Source organism: Columba livia, chromosome 2, assembly GCF_036013475.1.
Source record: "Columba livia isolate bColLiv1 breed racing homer chromosome 2, bColLiv1.pat.W.v2, whole genome shotgun sequence".
NCBI classification, from domain to species: Eukaryota; Metazoa; Chordata; class Aves; order Columbiformes; family Columbidae; genus Columba; species Columba livia.
The window spans coordinates 159392824-159411949 of record NC_088603.1 but is presented as its reverse complement, the minus strand read 5'-3'; the positions used below and the strand labels follow the sequence as shown (position 1 = coordinate 159411949).

Here is a 19126-nt window from a genome sequence, read left to right as displayed (position 1 = left end):
AGGGATTGGAAGGGACCTTGAAAGCTCATCAGTCCAATCCCCCCACTGGAGCAGGAACACCCAGATGAGGTTACACAGGAGGGTGTCCAGCCGGGTTTGAATGTCTGCAGAGAAGGAGACTCCACAACCTCCCTGGGCAGCCTGTTCCAGTTTTCTGTTACCCTCACTGAAAAGAATTTTCTTCTCATATTTAAGTGGAACCGCCTGTGTTCCAGATTGTACCCATTGCCCCTTGTCCTATCATTGGTTGTCACGGAGAAGAGCCTGGCTCCATCCTCGTGTCACTCACCCTTTATATATCTGTAAACATTAATGAGGTCACCCCTCAGTCTCCTCTTCTCCAGGCTAAAGAGCCCCAGCTCCCTCAGCCTTTCCTCACATGGGAGATGCTCCACTCCCTTAATTATCTTCATTGCCCTGCGCTGGACTCTCTCCAGCAGTTCCCTGTCCTTCTTGAACTGAAGGGCCCAGAACTGGACACAATATTCCAGGTGTAGTCTCACCAGGGCAGAGTAGATGGGAAGGAGAACCTCTGTGACCACTCCCCTTCTAATCCACCCCAGGATGCCATTAGCCTCAGGTTAAAGGACTCAAATAGTCCTGCCATTTTAACCTATTACTTCCTGTTAAGATATTTCCAAACTATCATCCCTTGTGAGAGTTAATCCTCCAGATCTTCAGAGTCCCAAACTCTTTCATTTCTCTGGTTTTCGCATCTCCATGACTCGTTTATTGGCACTTCTTTGCTTTTATGGTCATCTTTAGTTTGCTACTATTTCTTTTTGCCATCTCTGATTTTACTGTTGACTAGTCTTAAGTCCCTTCTGTTCCAGCATGGATGACGTTAAATCCTGTCTACTAATCGGTATGAAAGATTTATCCTCTGAAAAAGATAAATAAATAAAAAAAATAAAGGATTTAGATGAAACTATTTAAATGTTTCCCTCTTGCTCCCAAATGTAGGGAGAGAATTGTTGCCAAACAAGAAAGGCTGGTGTTGATTTAAATCCAAGAAACCCCAGCCTAGTTAGCTGGCAGGGAGACAGCATTTTTGGAAGGGCAACTAGCTGTGATACTCCTGGTTTTTGTGGAATCAAAGGGATTTATGAGGAGCTGTATTTCACTCTGATTTCCACATAATATGTGCAAACGTGGGAGACCAAAGGCAATGTGATTTTGCTAACAAACTCTGATGCCTGGCGAGTTCAGAGGTACTTCATGATAGAGCTAGCCTGGCAAGAAGGAACAGAAACATAGCTCCTAGGTATATTCCATTATGGAAGGTCTTTATTTCTGGCTATTTTTCTTCTATTTTTTTTTTTTTTCTTTTTGTTTTGCTTACATATATCAGGGACTTTGAAACCGCACGTTGCCAGGTTAAATTATTCAACAGATTCCTTGCTTCAGGTCAGATTGCTTTGTGCTCTGTGCTTTACAACTCACCCCTGTTTGTTTTTCCTTAAATCCAGTAGTTGCATTTTTTCCTTCCTAACAACTTCACGAATGGCTTTAACTATTGCATATTTGCTAAACAATGATTTTAAGTGTTGTTACAGTGTTACGAGAAGAATATATGTGTACTCTGCAGCAGCAGATGGCTGTTTCATCCCAAGTATGTGGATATAAATGGCAGATCTGAAACAGTACTGTTTATTTACAGTGTTGAATTTACTTTCTCATTCTTCCCTTTTTTTGTCATAATATCTGGGGATTGGGAGGCAGACAGCCCAATTCCTTGTAGTTAAATTACCTGCAGAGGACCCTATAAGAAGTTAATATATCTGATTTTTTAATATACCTGGTCTTTTAATATATCTGGTCTTTCTTAGACCAAATTGCCCACTTGTTTTATTCCAACAAAACTGCAAAGAAAGGTGAGGGGATGTGTGTAATTCAATATATTGCAACAACCTCCAACTAAACAAACGTATGTGCAAAACCATGTTAATGAGTTTTAAGCGGCATTCATGTAAAGCACTGTAAGAGAAGCAGAACAAAAGAAAATAGCCTGAAGAATAGAAAGAGTTTTCTTTATGTTGCAAGTAACAGAAACCAAAGGCTGATGTCAGCGGCAATTTAGCCAAGAGAGACAAATGAGCTTTCTCAGGTTTTTTAGTATTATTATTTGTTTAATTTTTCCTTACTCATGTTTTACTAACCAACTGAATGAGAGCAAAACAACACATTGAAGTTATTTCTAAATTCTTCAAATTTTGTTAATCTTTAGCTTTCTCTTTTCAAAGATTTTTACAAAAGAAAATTAAAAACTCTCCCTCCCAAAAAAAAACACAACTAATTTCTGCTCATTTCTTGGCATTGATTTACTATCACAGTGAGTGTACAAGTGCAATCTCAAGTTACTGAAACTTCATTGATTTTCACAAAAAATTCTGCAGTATTTACAAGTTATGAATAATTCCATATGTAATTAAAGCTTCATTATGTTTGACAAGTGAGTGAATGAAGTGCATTTTGTGATGAATTACCCAGCCTTTGGTTGGGGGGGGCTTTGTTTCTTTTTGGTTTATTATGATTTCTCACAGCTTTTTAAACCTTTTGTTTTTCCTGCTTCTTCAGTTATTCAACAATTTGGTACATTCTACATTCTAGAATTCACAATGGGACTCTCAGGCTTCAGTGTGAATTAATGTGATTCTATTGCATTATGTCATTAAATGTTATTCCACTTATATTCTCATAACAAACTTCAGTAGAAGGGTGTAGATTCATTATCCACCATCTTCTAAATTTATCAGTAAATATGCTGAGGTCTTTAAGAAGCAATCAGACCTTTTTGCATGATGGACAAGAGTTGCAACAGGACTCAAGCAGATATATTAATTTCTCTGCAACTAGCCTGAGGAGAAGTAGATTGTTAGGAAGTTATTTCAGCACTGCAGAAAGCATCTAGTGCTGGGTTCCCCAGTCCAAGAGGTACATGGACACACTGTTGGTCGGACAGTCTGTGGAGTCTCCATCCATGGAAATACACAAAACCAAGGGGACAAGGCCCTGAGCAACACTCTTTAATTGACTGCTTTGAGCAGGGGTCTTGGACTAAATGATTTCCAGCGGTTCCTGTTAACCTCAGTGTTGCTGGGATTCTGGGATTTGTACAGCTTACAAAATACATCCTATTTGATTGTCTTTTTTTTTGTTCCACTAATGTTGCCTTACTGGTAGTGCATTCAGCAGTATCTATGTTATTATGCCTATTATTGCCAGATTACTTCTTTTTATAAGAGGCAACGTCACATGAAGTCAGCATATCCTCACATTTGCTCTTGTGTATGGTAAGAGTTCAGAAATGAGGGAAGCAAAACTCACTGGGAATTTTCTGTGTTTTAACTAGGAAAATTCCAGTGCTCAATCTATTTTACATATATATATACACACAATTGAAAATGTATAAATCAAACCATTCATCAAATAGATCTTTCCTTTTTACCTTACCAATGAGATTTCAGATTCAGTGGGGTTTTGACAAGCAGATCGAGGAAGGTGATTGTCTCTCTGTTCCTCTCTGGTGAGACCCCATCTGGAATCCTGTGTCCAGCTCTGGGGCTCCCAACATAAGAAGGACATGGACCTGTTGGAGAGGGTCCAGAGGAGGCCATGAAGATGGTCAGAGGGCTGGAATAAGGATAGGCTGAGAGAGTTGGTGCTGTTCAACCTGGAGAAGAGTAGGCTCCAGGGAGACCTTATATCAGCCTTCCAGTAGCTAAAGGGGACCTACAAGAAAGCTGGAGATAGACTTCTTACTGGGACATGTAGTAACAGGACAAAGGGTGATGGCTTTAAACTGAAAGAGGATAGATTTAGATTAGATATAAGAAATAAATTCTTCACAATGAGGGTAGTGAGGCACTTGAACAGACTGCCCAGAGAAGCTGTGGATGCCCCATTCCTGGAAGTGTTCAAGATCAGGTTGGATGGGACATTGAGCAACATGGTCTAGTGGAAGGTGTCGCTGCTCATGGTGTGGGGGTTGGAACTAGTTGATATTTAAGGTCCCTTCCAATCCAAACTATTCTATGATTCTCTGATGTCTCCATCAGTTTTACAAGTAGTATTTTGTCAGATGGATGCTATGCTGAAAGACATACTTTTTCTATGTAAGAATCTGCACTCTGGGATTCATGGCCTACATCAAAAATAAATTTTGTAGAAAGAAAAGGTTTTGCTGCTGTTATTTTTTTCTCTCTCTTAGTCGTCCACAATTCCGAAAAGCAACCATTTAATATGATTATTCTACTTGTTTCTTATAGAAAGTGTGAGTCAACTGGCTGACTTAGATCCAGCAAACCATGGCATTGTTTAAGGGGATTTTTGATTTACTATGGAGGCATAATAACCTTTGCTTTTAATTCTACACAGGCGAGGTTTTCTGTGATTTTTGTTTCTTGTTTTTGTTTTAGTTTTTTTTTTGCTTTGCAAAGCTTGACTGTGTAACATGCCTTTTGTGCTTGCGTATTATCCATTCATCATTAATGTCAGACTTTCTGTCTTTCCAGAGTGACATGTTGGATGTGAACCAGATCATTAAAGACCTGGCCTCCATGGTGCATGAGCAAGGAGACACAATAGGTAGGTATCACTGTTAAATTATGGGCTTTATTACCCTCCTGCACCACTCCAGTGTGATGTTGTGTGTTCCCTCATGAGCAGCTGTTTGTTGATGCTGTGATTATTTTCCCTGTGCTTTGGGCACTTTGTATATCCAGTGATATTTTGATCTGACAAGCTTCCCGGTGCAATAAGGTTCTGATGTTAAGGATAGTTAGCTGGTATATTTGGCATAAAATAGAATTCTTTGTGAGATTAATCCATTTCCTTTGATTGTAAAAAGGAAGCTGGAGAATATATAACATTAACTGGAAAAGGATCCAATTCTTCCTTTCTACCTGGAACTGTCATTAAAAACCAATAGTGGTAGCAATTATTGTCATGATTATTTATGGTGGTGGAGAAAATTAGGCAGCTTGCTTTTCTTAAATGGAATTTTCTTTCCACATTGCAGGGTGTGTCTGATTAAATTTACAGTAGCCAAACACCATGATATGCCTACATGCATAGTCTGTAACTTCTGCAAATTAGTTGACCTTCTCTTGCTCTCCAGCTACCAGTGGCTAGGAACATGATGGAGAAAACTTGGAAAAATAGATGAGTAACCCCTGGTTTTACCTTGAAGGGCAGCCCATCACTGACAGCCACCAATTTTTGTGAATAGAGGGACAAGAAACAGTAGATCTGCTCCTTTAAAATGTCTTCTGACTCTTGTCTTTGCCACTGCTATCTTCTGATGCAGCTGAGAACAATCAGACTTTGTTTTTTATCCATCTCTCATTGTGTATATGTATGATAACATGATGCAGTGCTTCAGAAGCAGCTGTCTACTTCCAAATTTGAGAGCTAAACATCCTGAAGCCACGTTGAGGGACTTAAACTCCAGAGAAACACAAGATTCGTGGAGATATTTCTAACCTGGAGTTCTCACTGGAGCTCCTGGGAGCTGGATCAAGTCCTAAGGCATCATAAAAGAAGAAACTCTTCTCTGCTGTTTACTAATCTCTCTGGATTTCTTTGCTAAACTCACACCTTTGCAAGTTTCCATTAGCATAAGATACCTCCTTTCACACTGCATCCCATACAGAAACACCACTCGGGTTCACAGGTGCAGAAAAAACCCGAGATGGTATCTAAACCCCAAATTTATTTATTTATTTATACTAGTTTGGAAGCTAATTTTTGTACGTGGATAATTTTGGAGCCCGGTTCGTCTTCTGAAAGCACATCAGATGGTGATGCCTTGAGGGACATGACAGCATACATCAGCTAGCTTCAAGATCCTTGTAACTCCATTTCTTAAGGCAATATTTATTATTTTAAGATGTCGCTCATACATAGAAGTGACTCCAGCATTAACTTGCCTGTGAGAAACTGTTAGACTAAGTAGGATAGTTTGTCTTTGAGCCAGCATAATGTTTTGTTGCTTTTATATCTGACACATTCTTTCTTCTTCCTGTTTCACTACAGATTTTTAATAGTTTCTTTAGGAGTATTTTTTCAGTCTGGCAGCCAGTCAAGGTACCTTTCCGACCGATTGCAGAAAGATCCCAGTGTTTATCTTTTGACATTCATATTACACAGAAGTAAGTGAGATTAAGAATCAGGAGGCAAAGGGATTTGAAACCCCCAAAGTGAAAATTCAAAAACAATGTTGATAAGAGAGAGTTCTCTTGGCACTTGCTATAGTTTGTTTTTTTTTTAATGCATTCCTCTTACATGCACGAAATGAAAGCACAGTGTGTGCTTATGTAGAAAACACAGGGAAAATATATAAGCGGGGAATGTGAGATGTGCCATTTGACAAAATGCTCCCAGGGCTGTAGAGCAAACCACTCTCCAGTTGACCTCAGCTGGGGGGAATTAATGGGAAGAGCTTATCTGGTCTCTGCGTGGCACAGACAGAATAACCCATACTTCTTACAAAAACCTAAACGTATTTTTTTTCTGGTGTATGGACCAGTTCCTTAATAACACTCTCTAGGGCAGAGCGCAATTTCTGTCATGCAATGAGGAAATGTATGAAATATTTCTGAGGGGCCTAGAGCATCTTTCTTATGAGGAGAGACAGAGAGAGCTGGGGCTGTTCAGCCTGGAGAAGTGAAGCTGAGAGGGGATCTCATCAATGCTTAAAAATATCTCCAGAGTGGATGTCAAGAGGATGGACCAGACTCTTCAGGTGTGCCCAGCAATGGTATGAGAGGAAATAGGCACAGGAGGTTCCATCTGAATATGAGGAGAAACTTCTTTCCTTTGAGGTGCCAGAACCTGGAACAGGCTATCCAAAGAGGTTGTGGAGTCTCCTCTGGAGACATTCAAAACCCACCTGGACACATTCCTGTGTGATTTGCTCTGGTGACCCTTCTTTAGCAGGTGGGTTGGACTGGATGATCTCCAGAGGTCCCTTCTAACCCCAACCATTCTGTGATTCTGTGTGATTCTTCCAGCCAGTGGGATTTACTGTGTAAAGATGGATTTGCATACATTTGGTCTGGACAAAGAGGTAGAGGATAGGTAAATTAATTCCTCTGTCTCTACTGCTTTATATCTTAAAACAGATGGCTAGTATGTCATCTTGGGATTTCTTCCCATTTTAGGGAGCTGGGGAGGTTATAGATACACTGGCAGAAGGTTGGTTCCAAAACGGTCCAAAAGAGAAAGAAATGGGACTCTTTTAAAGCTGTAAAATGTTTTCAGAACAATGTGGGTCTTTCCTTCTGGCTTTCAGAAGTGTGATGGAGCTGCAAGCAATGATGTAAGGGGTGAAAGTTGAATTAGAGCCCTTTAGACAAGGAATGTAGATCTTGCATGTTATATTGGCATAACTAGTAAGGTTATATACACAGGTAGGTTGGAAAAACAGCTCTTCTAAAACAAAAACAGAACAGCATTTTCTTTTGCCGTGGGCAAGAAGAAGCAAAAGCAGTAACTGTATTATTCAGGTCACCTTTATTCTCTGTTCCAAGACAAACAGAAACCTACAGAGGTGGATAAATATGCACTTGTCTTCATCAGATACTAACACAAATACTGGCAGCTGTGTTGTTGACACTTTCTACAGAGGAACTGGGGATTTAAGGATTCCATTCTCCCTAACACCAGCTATAAAACTGATTTCATGGAACTATGTGTGTATGTCCCAGTAAATCAAATGAAAGAACAAGCTTGAACATGTAAAATAGCACTGTTCAGTATAAAACACTGGAAATGTTTCAAGCTGTTGAGGCACTGTTGAATGTCCATCTATGATCATGGAAAGGAGTGACTGTTGCTCTAGCAATCACCCACAAGATAATTTACTTCTCATAGTGCTGAGTCCTTGATACTTGCCTTCGAAGCTTTGGCTAAACAACCCTTCCACTACCATGAAAGTAAAGTTTAGCAGTGGAGATGGCCCTCTTTTAGCAGCCTTAAGATCTTGCCATTGGTACATCAGGTCCACAAAGTTACCATCAATGCACTCCAGAACCTCCTGGATTATTTGTGCCCTGCTGTGTTGTCCCTCCAGCAGATATTGGGGTGGTAGAAGTCCCCCATGACGACCAGAGCCTGCAGATGTTAGGCTGTTTCTATCTGTCCATAGAGGGCCTCATCCACTTTGTCTGTCCTCTTTTAAATCCTAACCCATAAACTCTCCATCAGCTCCTATCCACAGGCAGAGCCCCATGCACTTCAGCTGCTCTCTTACATAAAGGGCAACTCTTTCTCATCATCTTCCTGTCCTTCCTAAAGAGCCTGTATTCTTCCAATACAACACTCCAGTCATGGGAGCCATCCCACCATGTGTTTGTGATCTCAACAAAATCATAGCCCTGCAACTTCACCCAAATTTCAAACTCTTTATGTTTGTTCCCCATACTGTGTGTATACTTTAGAGAGACAACCCAACATGTTATGTTCCTGGAGAGGGTTTGGAGTACTTGTCCACATGGTTGCCTTGTAGACACCTTGCTACCTACATGAAACTTCTATAGTGACCCTGCCCAGGCCCAATTGTGATGACTTTTGGAACCCTTCCTGCCACACCACTCCATGCCCATTATTCAGCAGTCCTGTCCATTGCTCTCTCACAGGACTGTTGGTCACCCTGTCTTGCCTCCATCATTCCTAATTTAAAGCCCCCCATATGAGGTCAGCCATCCTATTGATGAAAATAATTTTCCCCTGCCTAGTGAGGCGGATCCCATCTCTCCCAAGCAGATGCTGATCTGCAAACAGGGTCCCAAGGTTATAGAACCCAAACCAATGTTGTCAGCACCAATTCCACAGCCAATTATTAAATTATTCTCTTAGTACCCTCCTCCTCACACTCTTTCCCCTCACCAGCACCCCACAGGGATCAAGCTGCATAGGATGCTTTTTCTAAGAACTCCTGTAAAATTCTGTGAAAAGACTCTTTTTGTTGATTCAATGGTAACCTAGGCCACTAGCTTGTTTTGCCTTCAAGGGCTTTGACTCACTGATACAGTAATCACAGAACATAACTATATAACTACATAGTGTCTGTCAGGCTAGAGTCCATAGACCTGCCAAGATAAATATAACCATGGCAGCTGGTTCTTTCCTTCAGTCTCAGAAGAACTCGGTGTCAATATATTCAGTCCTCAAGTAGTGCTGGTGTTCACTGACACACCACATTGTCACTTATTTTCTAATGATAATAATAATAAACCTTCTTCAGAGTAAAATCCATTTGTGTGAATGCAAATGTGTTGCTTATTTTAGAAGACTTTGAATGTGGGGAGTTGTTTGTGTGTGTGTTTGTTTGTTTGTTTGTTTGTTTTTTTGTTTGTTTTTAGGTTTGGGGTTTTCTTTTCCTGTGAAATCAGCTCAGCTTTGTTGTCTCTTTTATCCTCGTTGCCTTTCTGACCTGAAGGCTGGTTTAACATGTAGACGCTGTCAACAGTCACCCTTCCACACATGTCCTCCTCCAGTCTGGCTCCCTGAACACCACAGCCAAGAGTCTGTTCTCAGAGACGATGGGGAAAACTGAGCTGAGAAATCATTCAACTGGATCCTTAACTAAACTCTCCCGAGTTATGTGTCTCGGTTGGAACATCTGCAGAAAATGAACACATCTTGAGAATAGTCCCTGAATACCTGAATGTAACAGCTTTAAAATCTACATTCAGTTGAATGTGGTCTGCAAAGTCTCTCATTTGGTTAAGTTTCCTAAGTGATCTCGGAGGAGGTTGTTATATGAATGAGTGCGTTTATGTTCTTATTCGTTCCTGATGAAGTGGGAAATCTTCTCCTGTCTCTCTTGCTTTCAGCCACTTGTTGAGACATAGGGTTATGTGTCAGTACAGAGCAGGAGGGATACGCGGGGTTATTTCTGCATAAGTGAGAATCTGTTCCACTTCCCAAGAAACCTCCAATTTCTTTGTGCATTTTAGGTATATATCCTGTCATCAGTTTGCTCTTTTGTTATCAAAGTCTAATGAAACTTTATTGTAAACCACCCCAGCTCTGGAATTGCATAGTATTACTACCATTTCATTGCCTTGTATGCAACAACTTTAAGACCGTGGTGTTTTGTATACCACTGGCTTGCTCTCCCTGTTTATCCGGACTGCAGCAGTGGTGGCCTCTACTGTCACTTTTTACACATCCTTGGCTTCAGACAGCCCTGAAGAGTCTGTAAAGTGCTCAGTTTTGTGTTGGGCACAGGTTTATGACTGCTGCTACAACTGAAATATTGGAGTCAGATGTGGGCTACCATGATGAGGTTCTACAAGGCCAAGTGCCAGGTCCAGCAGCTGGATCACAACAACCCCGGGCAGCACTACAGGCTCAGGGAAGAGTGCCTGTGAAAGCTGCCCAGTGGAAAAGGACCTGGGGCTGTTGAATGACAATGGCTGAACATGAGCCACCGTGTGCGCAGGTGGCCAAAAAGGCTTGTATCAGGAATAATGTGGCCAGCAGGACTAGAGACGTGACTGTCCCCCTGTCCTGAGCACTGGGGAGGCCAAACCTCGAATCCTAGGGTCAGTTTTGGGCCCCCCACACCAAGAAAGCCCTTGAGGTGCTGGAGTGAGTTGAGAGAAGGGAACAGAGCTAGGAAAGGGGCTCGAGCACAAGTGTGATGGGAGCCCCTTGAAGGGACCTGAGGGGTTCAGCCTGGAGAACAGGAGCTGAGGGGAGACCTTCTGATCTCTGAACTGCCTGAAAGAAGGCTGGAGCATGGAGGGGGTTGGTCTCTTCTCCCAAGGAACAAGTGATAGGATAAGAGGAAATGGCCTCAAGTTGCACCAGGGGAGGTTTATATTAAGTATCAGGAAAAATTTCTTCACAAGAAAGGGTTGTCAGGCATTGGAACAGGCTGCCCAGGGCAGTGGTAGAGTCACCATCGCTGGAGGTGTTTAAAAGACGCGTAGATGAGGTTCTTAAGGACATGGTTTGGTGCCAGTTTGACCAAACCATGTGGACTCAATGGTCTCGAGGGTCTCTTCCAACCAAAATGGTTCTATGATTCTCTGATCTCTGACCAACTCATCTTACTTAAGATAATAGGCAGTAGAAAAAGTATGCATGAACTTTTGTTCTTCTTACCTGTTTCTGCTTCCTATGAGTGAGCTTTCATGTCTTCTCTTGTCATATGTGGACTTTTACATTTAGCTCTAGTGCTGATGGTGCTGGTAAGACAGCTCATGCTGGTTTATAAGGGAAAGAATAATGGGTGACTGTACACTTGCAAATTTACTAATGCCTAAAGATTTGTCGGCTGTTCTGTGTTTGACCCTCGTAATGTGATTGGGCTGGTATACTTGCAGCTAATGAGCCAGCTAATTTTGTACAAGAAACAAGGCTCTTCCTTTTATGAGGTTTATTGCCACCAGTAGGATTCTTCTCACACCTATTTATCTGAAGTGATTTTTGGGCAGTTGGAACTGCTGTGTTCTCAATTTCTAGTAATGCTGCAATCGAGCAGTAAATGTCATAAAGGCAGAAGCAGCCCAGGTGGTTGTTTTATTCCTGCTGGGAGGTTTTATACGCTGCCACAGACTATGTTTGAGAGGCCATGGCATGAGTAGGTTAAGAAAATCAAATAAGCCATGTAAAGCAAAAGAGGTCAAATATCGGTGACTTTGCTTTGTAGGTAAAATATATGATCTTTCCAAGACAGCAAGCAGAAATAAAGTATGTTTATTTCTATGAATCAACACCCCCATCATCCTTTATTCCTGTGACAATCTCAGACTGACACATCAGTTGACTGAGCTATAGGACTCAATAGCTTATGCCATCAGCTGTGTGATGGAAGGTTCGTGTTGTATTAATTGTAGACAAAAGTGGACTTCTGAAAAATGCTGCATACAAGTGAAATTAAGGTGTTTATTTAAACTCTGTCAGTTCCTCAGCTGGATTTGGAAAAACAAATATAATTATCTTGAACTTTCTTTTTTGCCATTTTAAAGAAACATATCCTTCTGTGGTTTGAAATAATACTTTCTTTAACTTGGACAGAGAAGAGAAGCTGAGAGTAGATCTCATCAATATTTATAAATATCTCAAGGGTGGGTGTCAAGAGGATGGACCAGACTCTTCTCAGTGGTGCCCAATGATGAGATGAGGGGCAACGGGCACATACTGAGACTCAGGAGGTTCCACCTGAATATGAGGAGAAATTTCTTTCCTTTAAGGTGCCAGAGCCTGGAACAGGCTGCCCAGAGAGGTTGTGGAGTCTTCTTCTCTGGAGACATTCAAACACGCCTGGACACATTCCTGTGTGATCTGCTCTGGTGAACCTGCTTTAGCAGGTGGGTTGGGCTGGATGATCTCCAGAGGTCCCTTCTAACCCCAACCACTCTGTGATTCTGTGACGTCTTCTAGCATTAAAAAAAAAAAAAAAAAATAAATGGTGTTAAGTTTACATCACAAGGAAAAAGAAGTAACATGCTACACATGAGTAGGTAGAATTTCCCAAAGCAAGCTAGATTGAGTGCTGTTTTGCTCTTTAAATTACTTTCGGGATTATTTTGGAAAAAGAAGAAAATCTGATGTGTCCAAACACAGAAAAAGTGTCCTGTTGAAATACATTTTTTAATCAGAAAAATAATGAAAAAAAAAAAAGAGTGAATTGGGATTATTGCTGTGATATTATATCATTCCATGTGCAAATTTTGTGGAATTAAAAATAGAGCCTTGGATTACCCGAAGGCATATGAGAGCATCATGTGGCAATTGTGGATAACTCAGGTAGATAGATGAAAATGTGCACCAGGCAATGAGAGCAGAGGCCATACTGTGTACCTTCAGGAAACTCTTCATATGGTAAATACCAATAATTTGAGACCACTTCTCTGTAAGAAAGAACAGTAAATTGCTGTGCATCCACTAAAGTGGTAATATTTCTACACTCCGCCATTTAGCACAGAGCAGATGATACAAGGTACCTTCTTCCCCAGTTGGATGTACTGTTTTCCAATAGATGTACGTAGGACAACGTTTGAATTTTAAATCCTTGGTAGATGTATCCTGGCAGGCATGGTATACCTCTGGCAGGGTGATACCATTCCTCAACACATACATATGTAGCAGATACTTGACATTTCCAAGATGCATTTCAAGGACAGTATAAATCACTCGGGAGCTGAAGTGTTGTAAATTTATGCTGGTGTTCGGCCATTGCCTTATAGCCGCTTTTATTCATTCGGACTAAGGCTTTGCTGAAGAAAATCAGCAGGAAGGGCTGGTTATGACATTTTAGGGTAGTTTAAACAGTCTTTGCAGGCCTGCCTGGAAAATTAGTGTGAGTGGTTGTTCAGTGCCTCAATCTTTACCTCTGAGGGTTGTGGTGGAAGAATTAGAGCTCTGCTAAAATCAAATAGAAATCTAGGTGTTATCTGCCTTTTGTTGGAAGCAATAACCATGGCTCTTGATGACTCATGGAGCTGCAAATTGTATTTCACTGCACCCATCTAAGCCAATGTGACTCATTTAGCCTTAGTTCAGCATGCAGAAAAGACTATTTTATAAATCCTCTCGTGTGCGGAATTTTATAACGTTATGTTTACATTGAAGTTTGCAAATGACCAACCCTAAGCCATTTTAAACTTCGCAAGAGCTGCCATAGTTTTTTTCTTCCCCAGAACATCCATAGTTGTGCCTATAGAGAGCCTGAGGGTCTTTTGTCTGTGGAATTCAGCTCGCTTCCGATTCTCCAAGTATATGGCAATTAGAATGAGCAAAATTCCCTTTTTTATGCCAAAAGCAATTTCACCCCAAATTTGGCTTTTAATGGGAAATAAACCTGTATACATTACCAAAATACTCCATTTTTATTATCTGTGCGCGTACTTCTCAGTATGTTATATTGATTATTTTTAGTCAGAAGTTATAGTGATAAAAGAGGGTTGAGCTTATTAAAGTGCTAAAAAGAAAAGCATACTGTGAAACCTAAAGGGGCCCATTTTAGTTACTGCCAAGTGAGAACATTTTAAAATTTTCATTCACGAGCTCACTTTCCTGTCTTTGAATCGGTTTTACTGAAAATACTGCCTTGTGAAACCAATGCATTGTTGTCTCTATAATGACTCAGGTCATAGAGGTTATTCCTTGATACATTAGGACAAAAACCCCACTGTCACTCCAGTAATTTCACATATAAGATACCTGTTGGTCATTAGCAGAACTTGATCTCAGAAAATACCTAAATAGATAAGGTTGAAAGACACCTCTTGGGGTCATGATGATTTCTGTCTCTGTGTGACAAGCATGTCATAAAATCATGTCAAATTACATCTAAAACCTAGTTAGCTCTCCCACCTTCACTAGTTCACTTTAACCAGAAGATTAGAAGTATTTTCCTGTTTCCTTGGTGCATTTGTTTGCAACCACCATCTGCTTTGATGCAGCCCTGTCCCTCAGTTTAATAAAATGGTGATCACATGGCCTTAAGGTTTTTGTTTGTTTTCAAACCGTACCATAAACATCTCATCACAGACTGAGGACAGAAAATTGTTTTGGGATTCAGGGTCTTTGGAAAATACTGAACCCAGGCCTGGGTTATCTCACTTAGAATCATAGAATCATAGAATCATAGAATTATAGAATAATTTTGGTTGGAAGAGACCCTCAAGATCATTGAGTCTAACCATTAACCCAACACTAACCCATGTTCCTGAGAACCTCATCTACGTGTCTGTTCAACCCCTCCAGGGATGGTGACTTCACCACTTCCCTGACCAGTCTGTTCCGATGCCTGACAACCCTTTCCATTAAGAATTTTTTTCCTAATATCCAATCTAAACCTCCTCTGGTGCAACTTGAGGCCATTTCCTCTCATCCTGTCACTTGTTACTTAGGAAAAGACACCAATCCCCTCCGTGCTCCAAGCTCCTTTCAGGCAGTTCAGAAATCAGAAGGTCTCCCCTCAGCTCCTGTTCTTCAGGCTGAACGCCCCATGTCCCTCAGCCGCTCCCATCACACTTGTGCTCCAGCCCCTTCCCCAGCTCCGTTCCCTTCTCTCAACTCGCTCCAGCACCTCAAGGGCTTTCTTGTAGCCCTTATTTGGGAAGAGAGTCACTGTCCCTTCATACCCAAGCCAAAGGAGAAAGGAAAAGGCAAACCCTTCCAGCAGGTTTTTTCAGTTTGTCTAAATCCTACCACCTCTCTGGAAATTCTTGCCTTTCAATCCTCAAGCAAGGCATCTTGGCAGGGAGCCTGGAACTGGGCAAAGTGAAGGTTTGAACCATCACTCGCATTCAGCAAAGATGCACTGACCCAGCTGTGAGTGACATGTTCATCATTCACTTCTTAATGTAATTGATTTATTACTTACTTCCTTGTCATTTGACCCAAATTCTCTTTCCTTCCCTAGCTTTCCTGTTGTTAATCAGCAGAAACATCAAGTTAAATTGTGTTACATATTGATGTCTCTTTTTTATAGAGTTTTAGAGCTGTTTCTATGGGATTTTATTTGTTTTATTTCCCCCCCTGTGTCTCAGGATTACAAGCTGCTACAAAAGATATTTTAAATTGGAGATTTGCTTATTCTGAGGCTGATATTCCCCTGTCAGGAGAACAAGTGAGCAGAAACAGAGCCACCAGGGTCCAACCTTCTCCTGTAATATCACATCAAATCATACAGGACATGTAGCACACATCCATCCTACTTGTGGAAGCCCGGGCCAGGAAAAACGTAGATGGTGTTTGTAAAACATCGTGCATAACATATGATTAGCTAAGGGGGCGTTCACAGTGTTTAATTTTATCTAATGAAGACAAATGTCCTTAGTCACCCCAGAAGGCAGAGGAAAGTGCGGGCTTCCTCTGGAGGGCCATTTAGGGACACTAAATTAAGCTCCTGCTCTGATTTCCCCCTGCCCCAAGAGGAGCACAGAGAAATTACTCTTGTTTTAGTAGGATGTCTTTCAGAAACTTCTCCTGTAACTCTCCCAGGTCTGATTAATTTTCTGATGACAATCAGCCTTGAAGAGGTGTTGAGTAGTGAAGGGTCTGCACTAAGAAACATCAGATACATGAGGAAGTTCTGTTACTTTGATCAGGCGATTGTCAAGGTGTTCAGCACATTCCCTCCACCCCTTCCAAATTTCCCAAATCCCCCTTCCAAATCCCATCACAAAGTAGCTTAATGCATAGAGATGCTTTCCTGCATAAAGCTGTATTTTGTAACCCTAAACCTTGTCAGAATTTGTGCTTCTAAAATTAACAGTGGTCCCAGCAGGTCATTAGTTTTTTACCTGATTTTTCCTTTTTTTCTCCCCATCTTAACATGTGTCACAGTTTGACTGTAGGAAAGTTATGTCATGTTTGAGCCTTGGGTGGTCAGGAACCGAATTTCAAGTGATGCAAACTGCTGTTGCCCCAGTGGCTGGTTCTTATGGAAACTCCACAGAATGTGTACAAATTATTTTAGGCAAAAGCAATCCGGTTAACTATGCATCATGTAGTCATCCTTAACCCAAGAAGTCAGCAACTAGGCAACTAAGAATTTGTCACTGTTGGTGACAAGTTATTCTGGCTGATACAGTTAATGACTTTTTAACATTAAGCTAATGACTTATTAACTCTTGATTTCTCTTCCTTGTGCCCTGTTCTTTCCATATGCAGAAAAGCTGCTAAACACAGTGCTGGAAATTGGATCGGGGCTTGTATTAATTAATGTTTGCCAATTATGCAGCACCATCCTAATGTGCAGAGAAAGCAAGCACTGCCGTGTCCTACAAAGCCAATCTAGTCCATCGGTATATGACTTTTCAGATATTTTTCACTTCTAACCGGAAAATATTAAGTGTTCCTCCACTGCTACTCCTACAAAATATGTAGAATGACCAATTATTAATTTGTGGGTCAGCATCTATGTCTATCTGGAAAGACAGCAGGCCCACTCCTGGAGTTAGGATGTCTATGATATTATTTTTACATAGAAATATAATCCCAATTGACAGTGATAGCACTGGTGGAGATGTGATAGTAGGATTTTCCTTGTAAACTTGCCTAGGACCTTGTTATTATCAAGTAACAGGTTGAAATCTGTCTACCATGTATCACTTACAAGAAACACCATGTTTCTCAGACATACCTATTTGAAGTAGACCCTGGGTAGAACCACTCACATGGCAAAACCACACTCAGTACAGTGTGCCATTCATGTTTTTGTTTGTCATTTTTTTTTCTCATTCAGCACCAGTTTTCTTCTACTGGTTTTGAAAACAAAAATCTGTCCTTTTCCCAGAAAAGCCTTCAGATCTATGCAACACTGGAAATAAACTCTTCAAGGCTGTCACTGATGTGTGCATGTGTGTAGATGCAGCTCTCCTAAGGCTCTGTAGCAACAAATGTAATATTTCTTTACAGACAGAGTCAGTTAAAAGCTGAGTTAAAAGCCTTTTGATCTCTTCCTGCTAAGTCCCGAATGCAAGGAAAGCATTTGGGCAGAGGTCAGTGATGCCGACTAAGGTCCAGAGTGTTAAACTCTTAATAAAAATGGTTTCAGAAGCATTGGATATGGCCAGCAAAATGATGGTATATCAGTCTATAAAAGTGCCATCCATGTAGTTTATTTCTTGTGTATTACAGTATGCATGATCTAAAATAAAAATAACAAAACCCCATCTCTCCCAGGTATAATACAAGAGGTTTCCAAGTGTTGAGATGAAGTTTGCTTGTTCCGTGGTTCTGTTGGCTTGTGGTTTCTTTGCTCTTTTTTTTTTTTTTAATTTATGACAAATGTATAATTACATTAACAGGTTTAAAACACTGTTTCACTTTAAAGTGCCAAAATCTGAGCACAGCGACTTTCCACAGTTTACTTGTAAAGCCTCATTTCTTCACCCATGACAAAGGTGGCTAGTCTGATTAGTATTCTTTCCTTCGAAAATAAAAGAATAAAATACTTAAATCTTCTGTGGCACATCTTATTCAAATTCCTAATAATATCATCTGAAGAACTTTCATTACTTTTTTTAAGGTTTAGATAAATCGCTGGAACCTGATTCTCTGTGGTTTAATTGCTCCTGATCATTACACTCCATGGTGTAATAACTGTTCTAAAACCCACAGAAGCAGCCCAAGTGCACATAATCTCCTCTTGCGGCCAAAAATTGTTGGCTGCCCATGTCTTAGCAGAGAAGCTGGTCCAGATTTCTAAGATTTCTGCTTGAAAGACAACATCTTATTTGTAGGTTTTATACCATAAATGTCTTGCTTTCTAAGGACAGCTCTGGAGTAAAAGTTAATACTTGTGTTTGATGGAAGGGGGGAGCTGCCAGCTGCCATGATAATCTTTCTTTTCTAGTCTCATTTTGATTCATCATGGTTTCTCCAATGTCACTCAACGTCAGACCTCTAAATCTAGGAGGAGATTCTTCTTAATTTTAAGTACCATCAGTCTGTCTTAACCTGAGCCATCTGTAAAGACCTTTCTTGCAGCTTGGGAACGTCATCCAGGAGTTTAGGTTATGATCCCATCAGTGGCAGCTACTGTAGAGTGGGATGAATTGCACAGTGTGGTCTTGCTCCCCGTTGACTGTGATAGTGTCCAAGATGACTTGCTCAAGCACAGTCACCTGGGGATGGTCAATAACCCACATGTACTCAGATGAATCTTATTCCTCGACTCTGATAATGAGATAATTTCAGATACAACCTGCCATGCCCCTTCTGGAATTTAATTATTAAATTTACCAACCTTGGGCTGGTTTCTTTTGAATTCTTTACCAGTCTTTCCATCAATTTCAGTAGGAATGGGATGAGCTACTAAACTCCATCCAGCAACACATGAAGAGCTGTGATACTGCCTCTCACTGGTGAGTTAAGTGTTCATCAAAATAGGTGGCGTTCCTATTTCACTGTCGCCCTACAGCTTGCAAACAAGAGGCTGCTCATCTCTTTATGCCCATGAGTAAACTGCTGAATTGCTGTTGGTATAAAGTCTTTTGGTTTAGGTTTGTACCGTGTAATTATCTTCTATTATTTTAATTTGCAGATAGTATTGAAGCCAACATTGAGACTGCATCTTCTAATGTAGAATCAGCCAATGAGCAGTTGGCAAAAGCCAGTCAGCACCAAGTAAGTGGGACTAAAAAACCCTATG

At 40.8% G+C, this 19126-nt stretch overlaps 1 protein-coding gene across 41 annotated transcripts in view; it reads left to right on the top strand.

Moving 5' to 3' along the window:
* Positions 1-19126, top strand: part of TSNARE1 (t-SNARE domain containing 1) — a 540792-nt gene that overhangs the window by 338128 nt on the left and 183538 nt on the right. For 27 of the 41 annotated variants that reach the window (XR_010470816.1, XM_065054549.1, XM_065054538.1 and 24 more), the window contains 2 exons: positions 4515-4587; positions 19019-19101. Coding sequence is in view for 40 of the 41 variants with exons in the window: in XM_065054549.1 (XP_064910621.1) it covers positions 4515-4587; positions 19019-19101 (156 nt within the window). In the remaining variant the exon portion in view is untranslated. The remainder of the gene's footprint in view (positions 1-4514; positions 4588-19018; positions 19102-19126) is intronic. The other 14 variants (XM_065054562.1, XM_065054558.1, XM_065054560.1 and 11 more) reach the window with 1 other exon arrangement.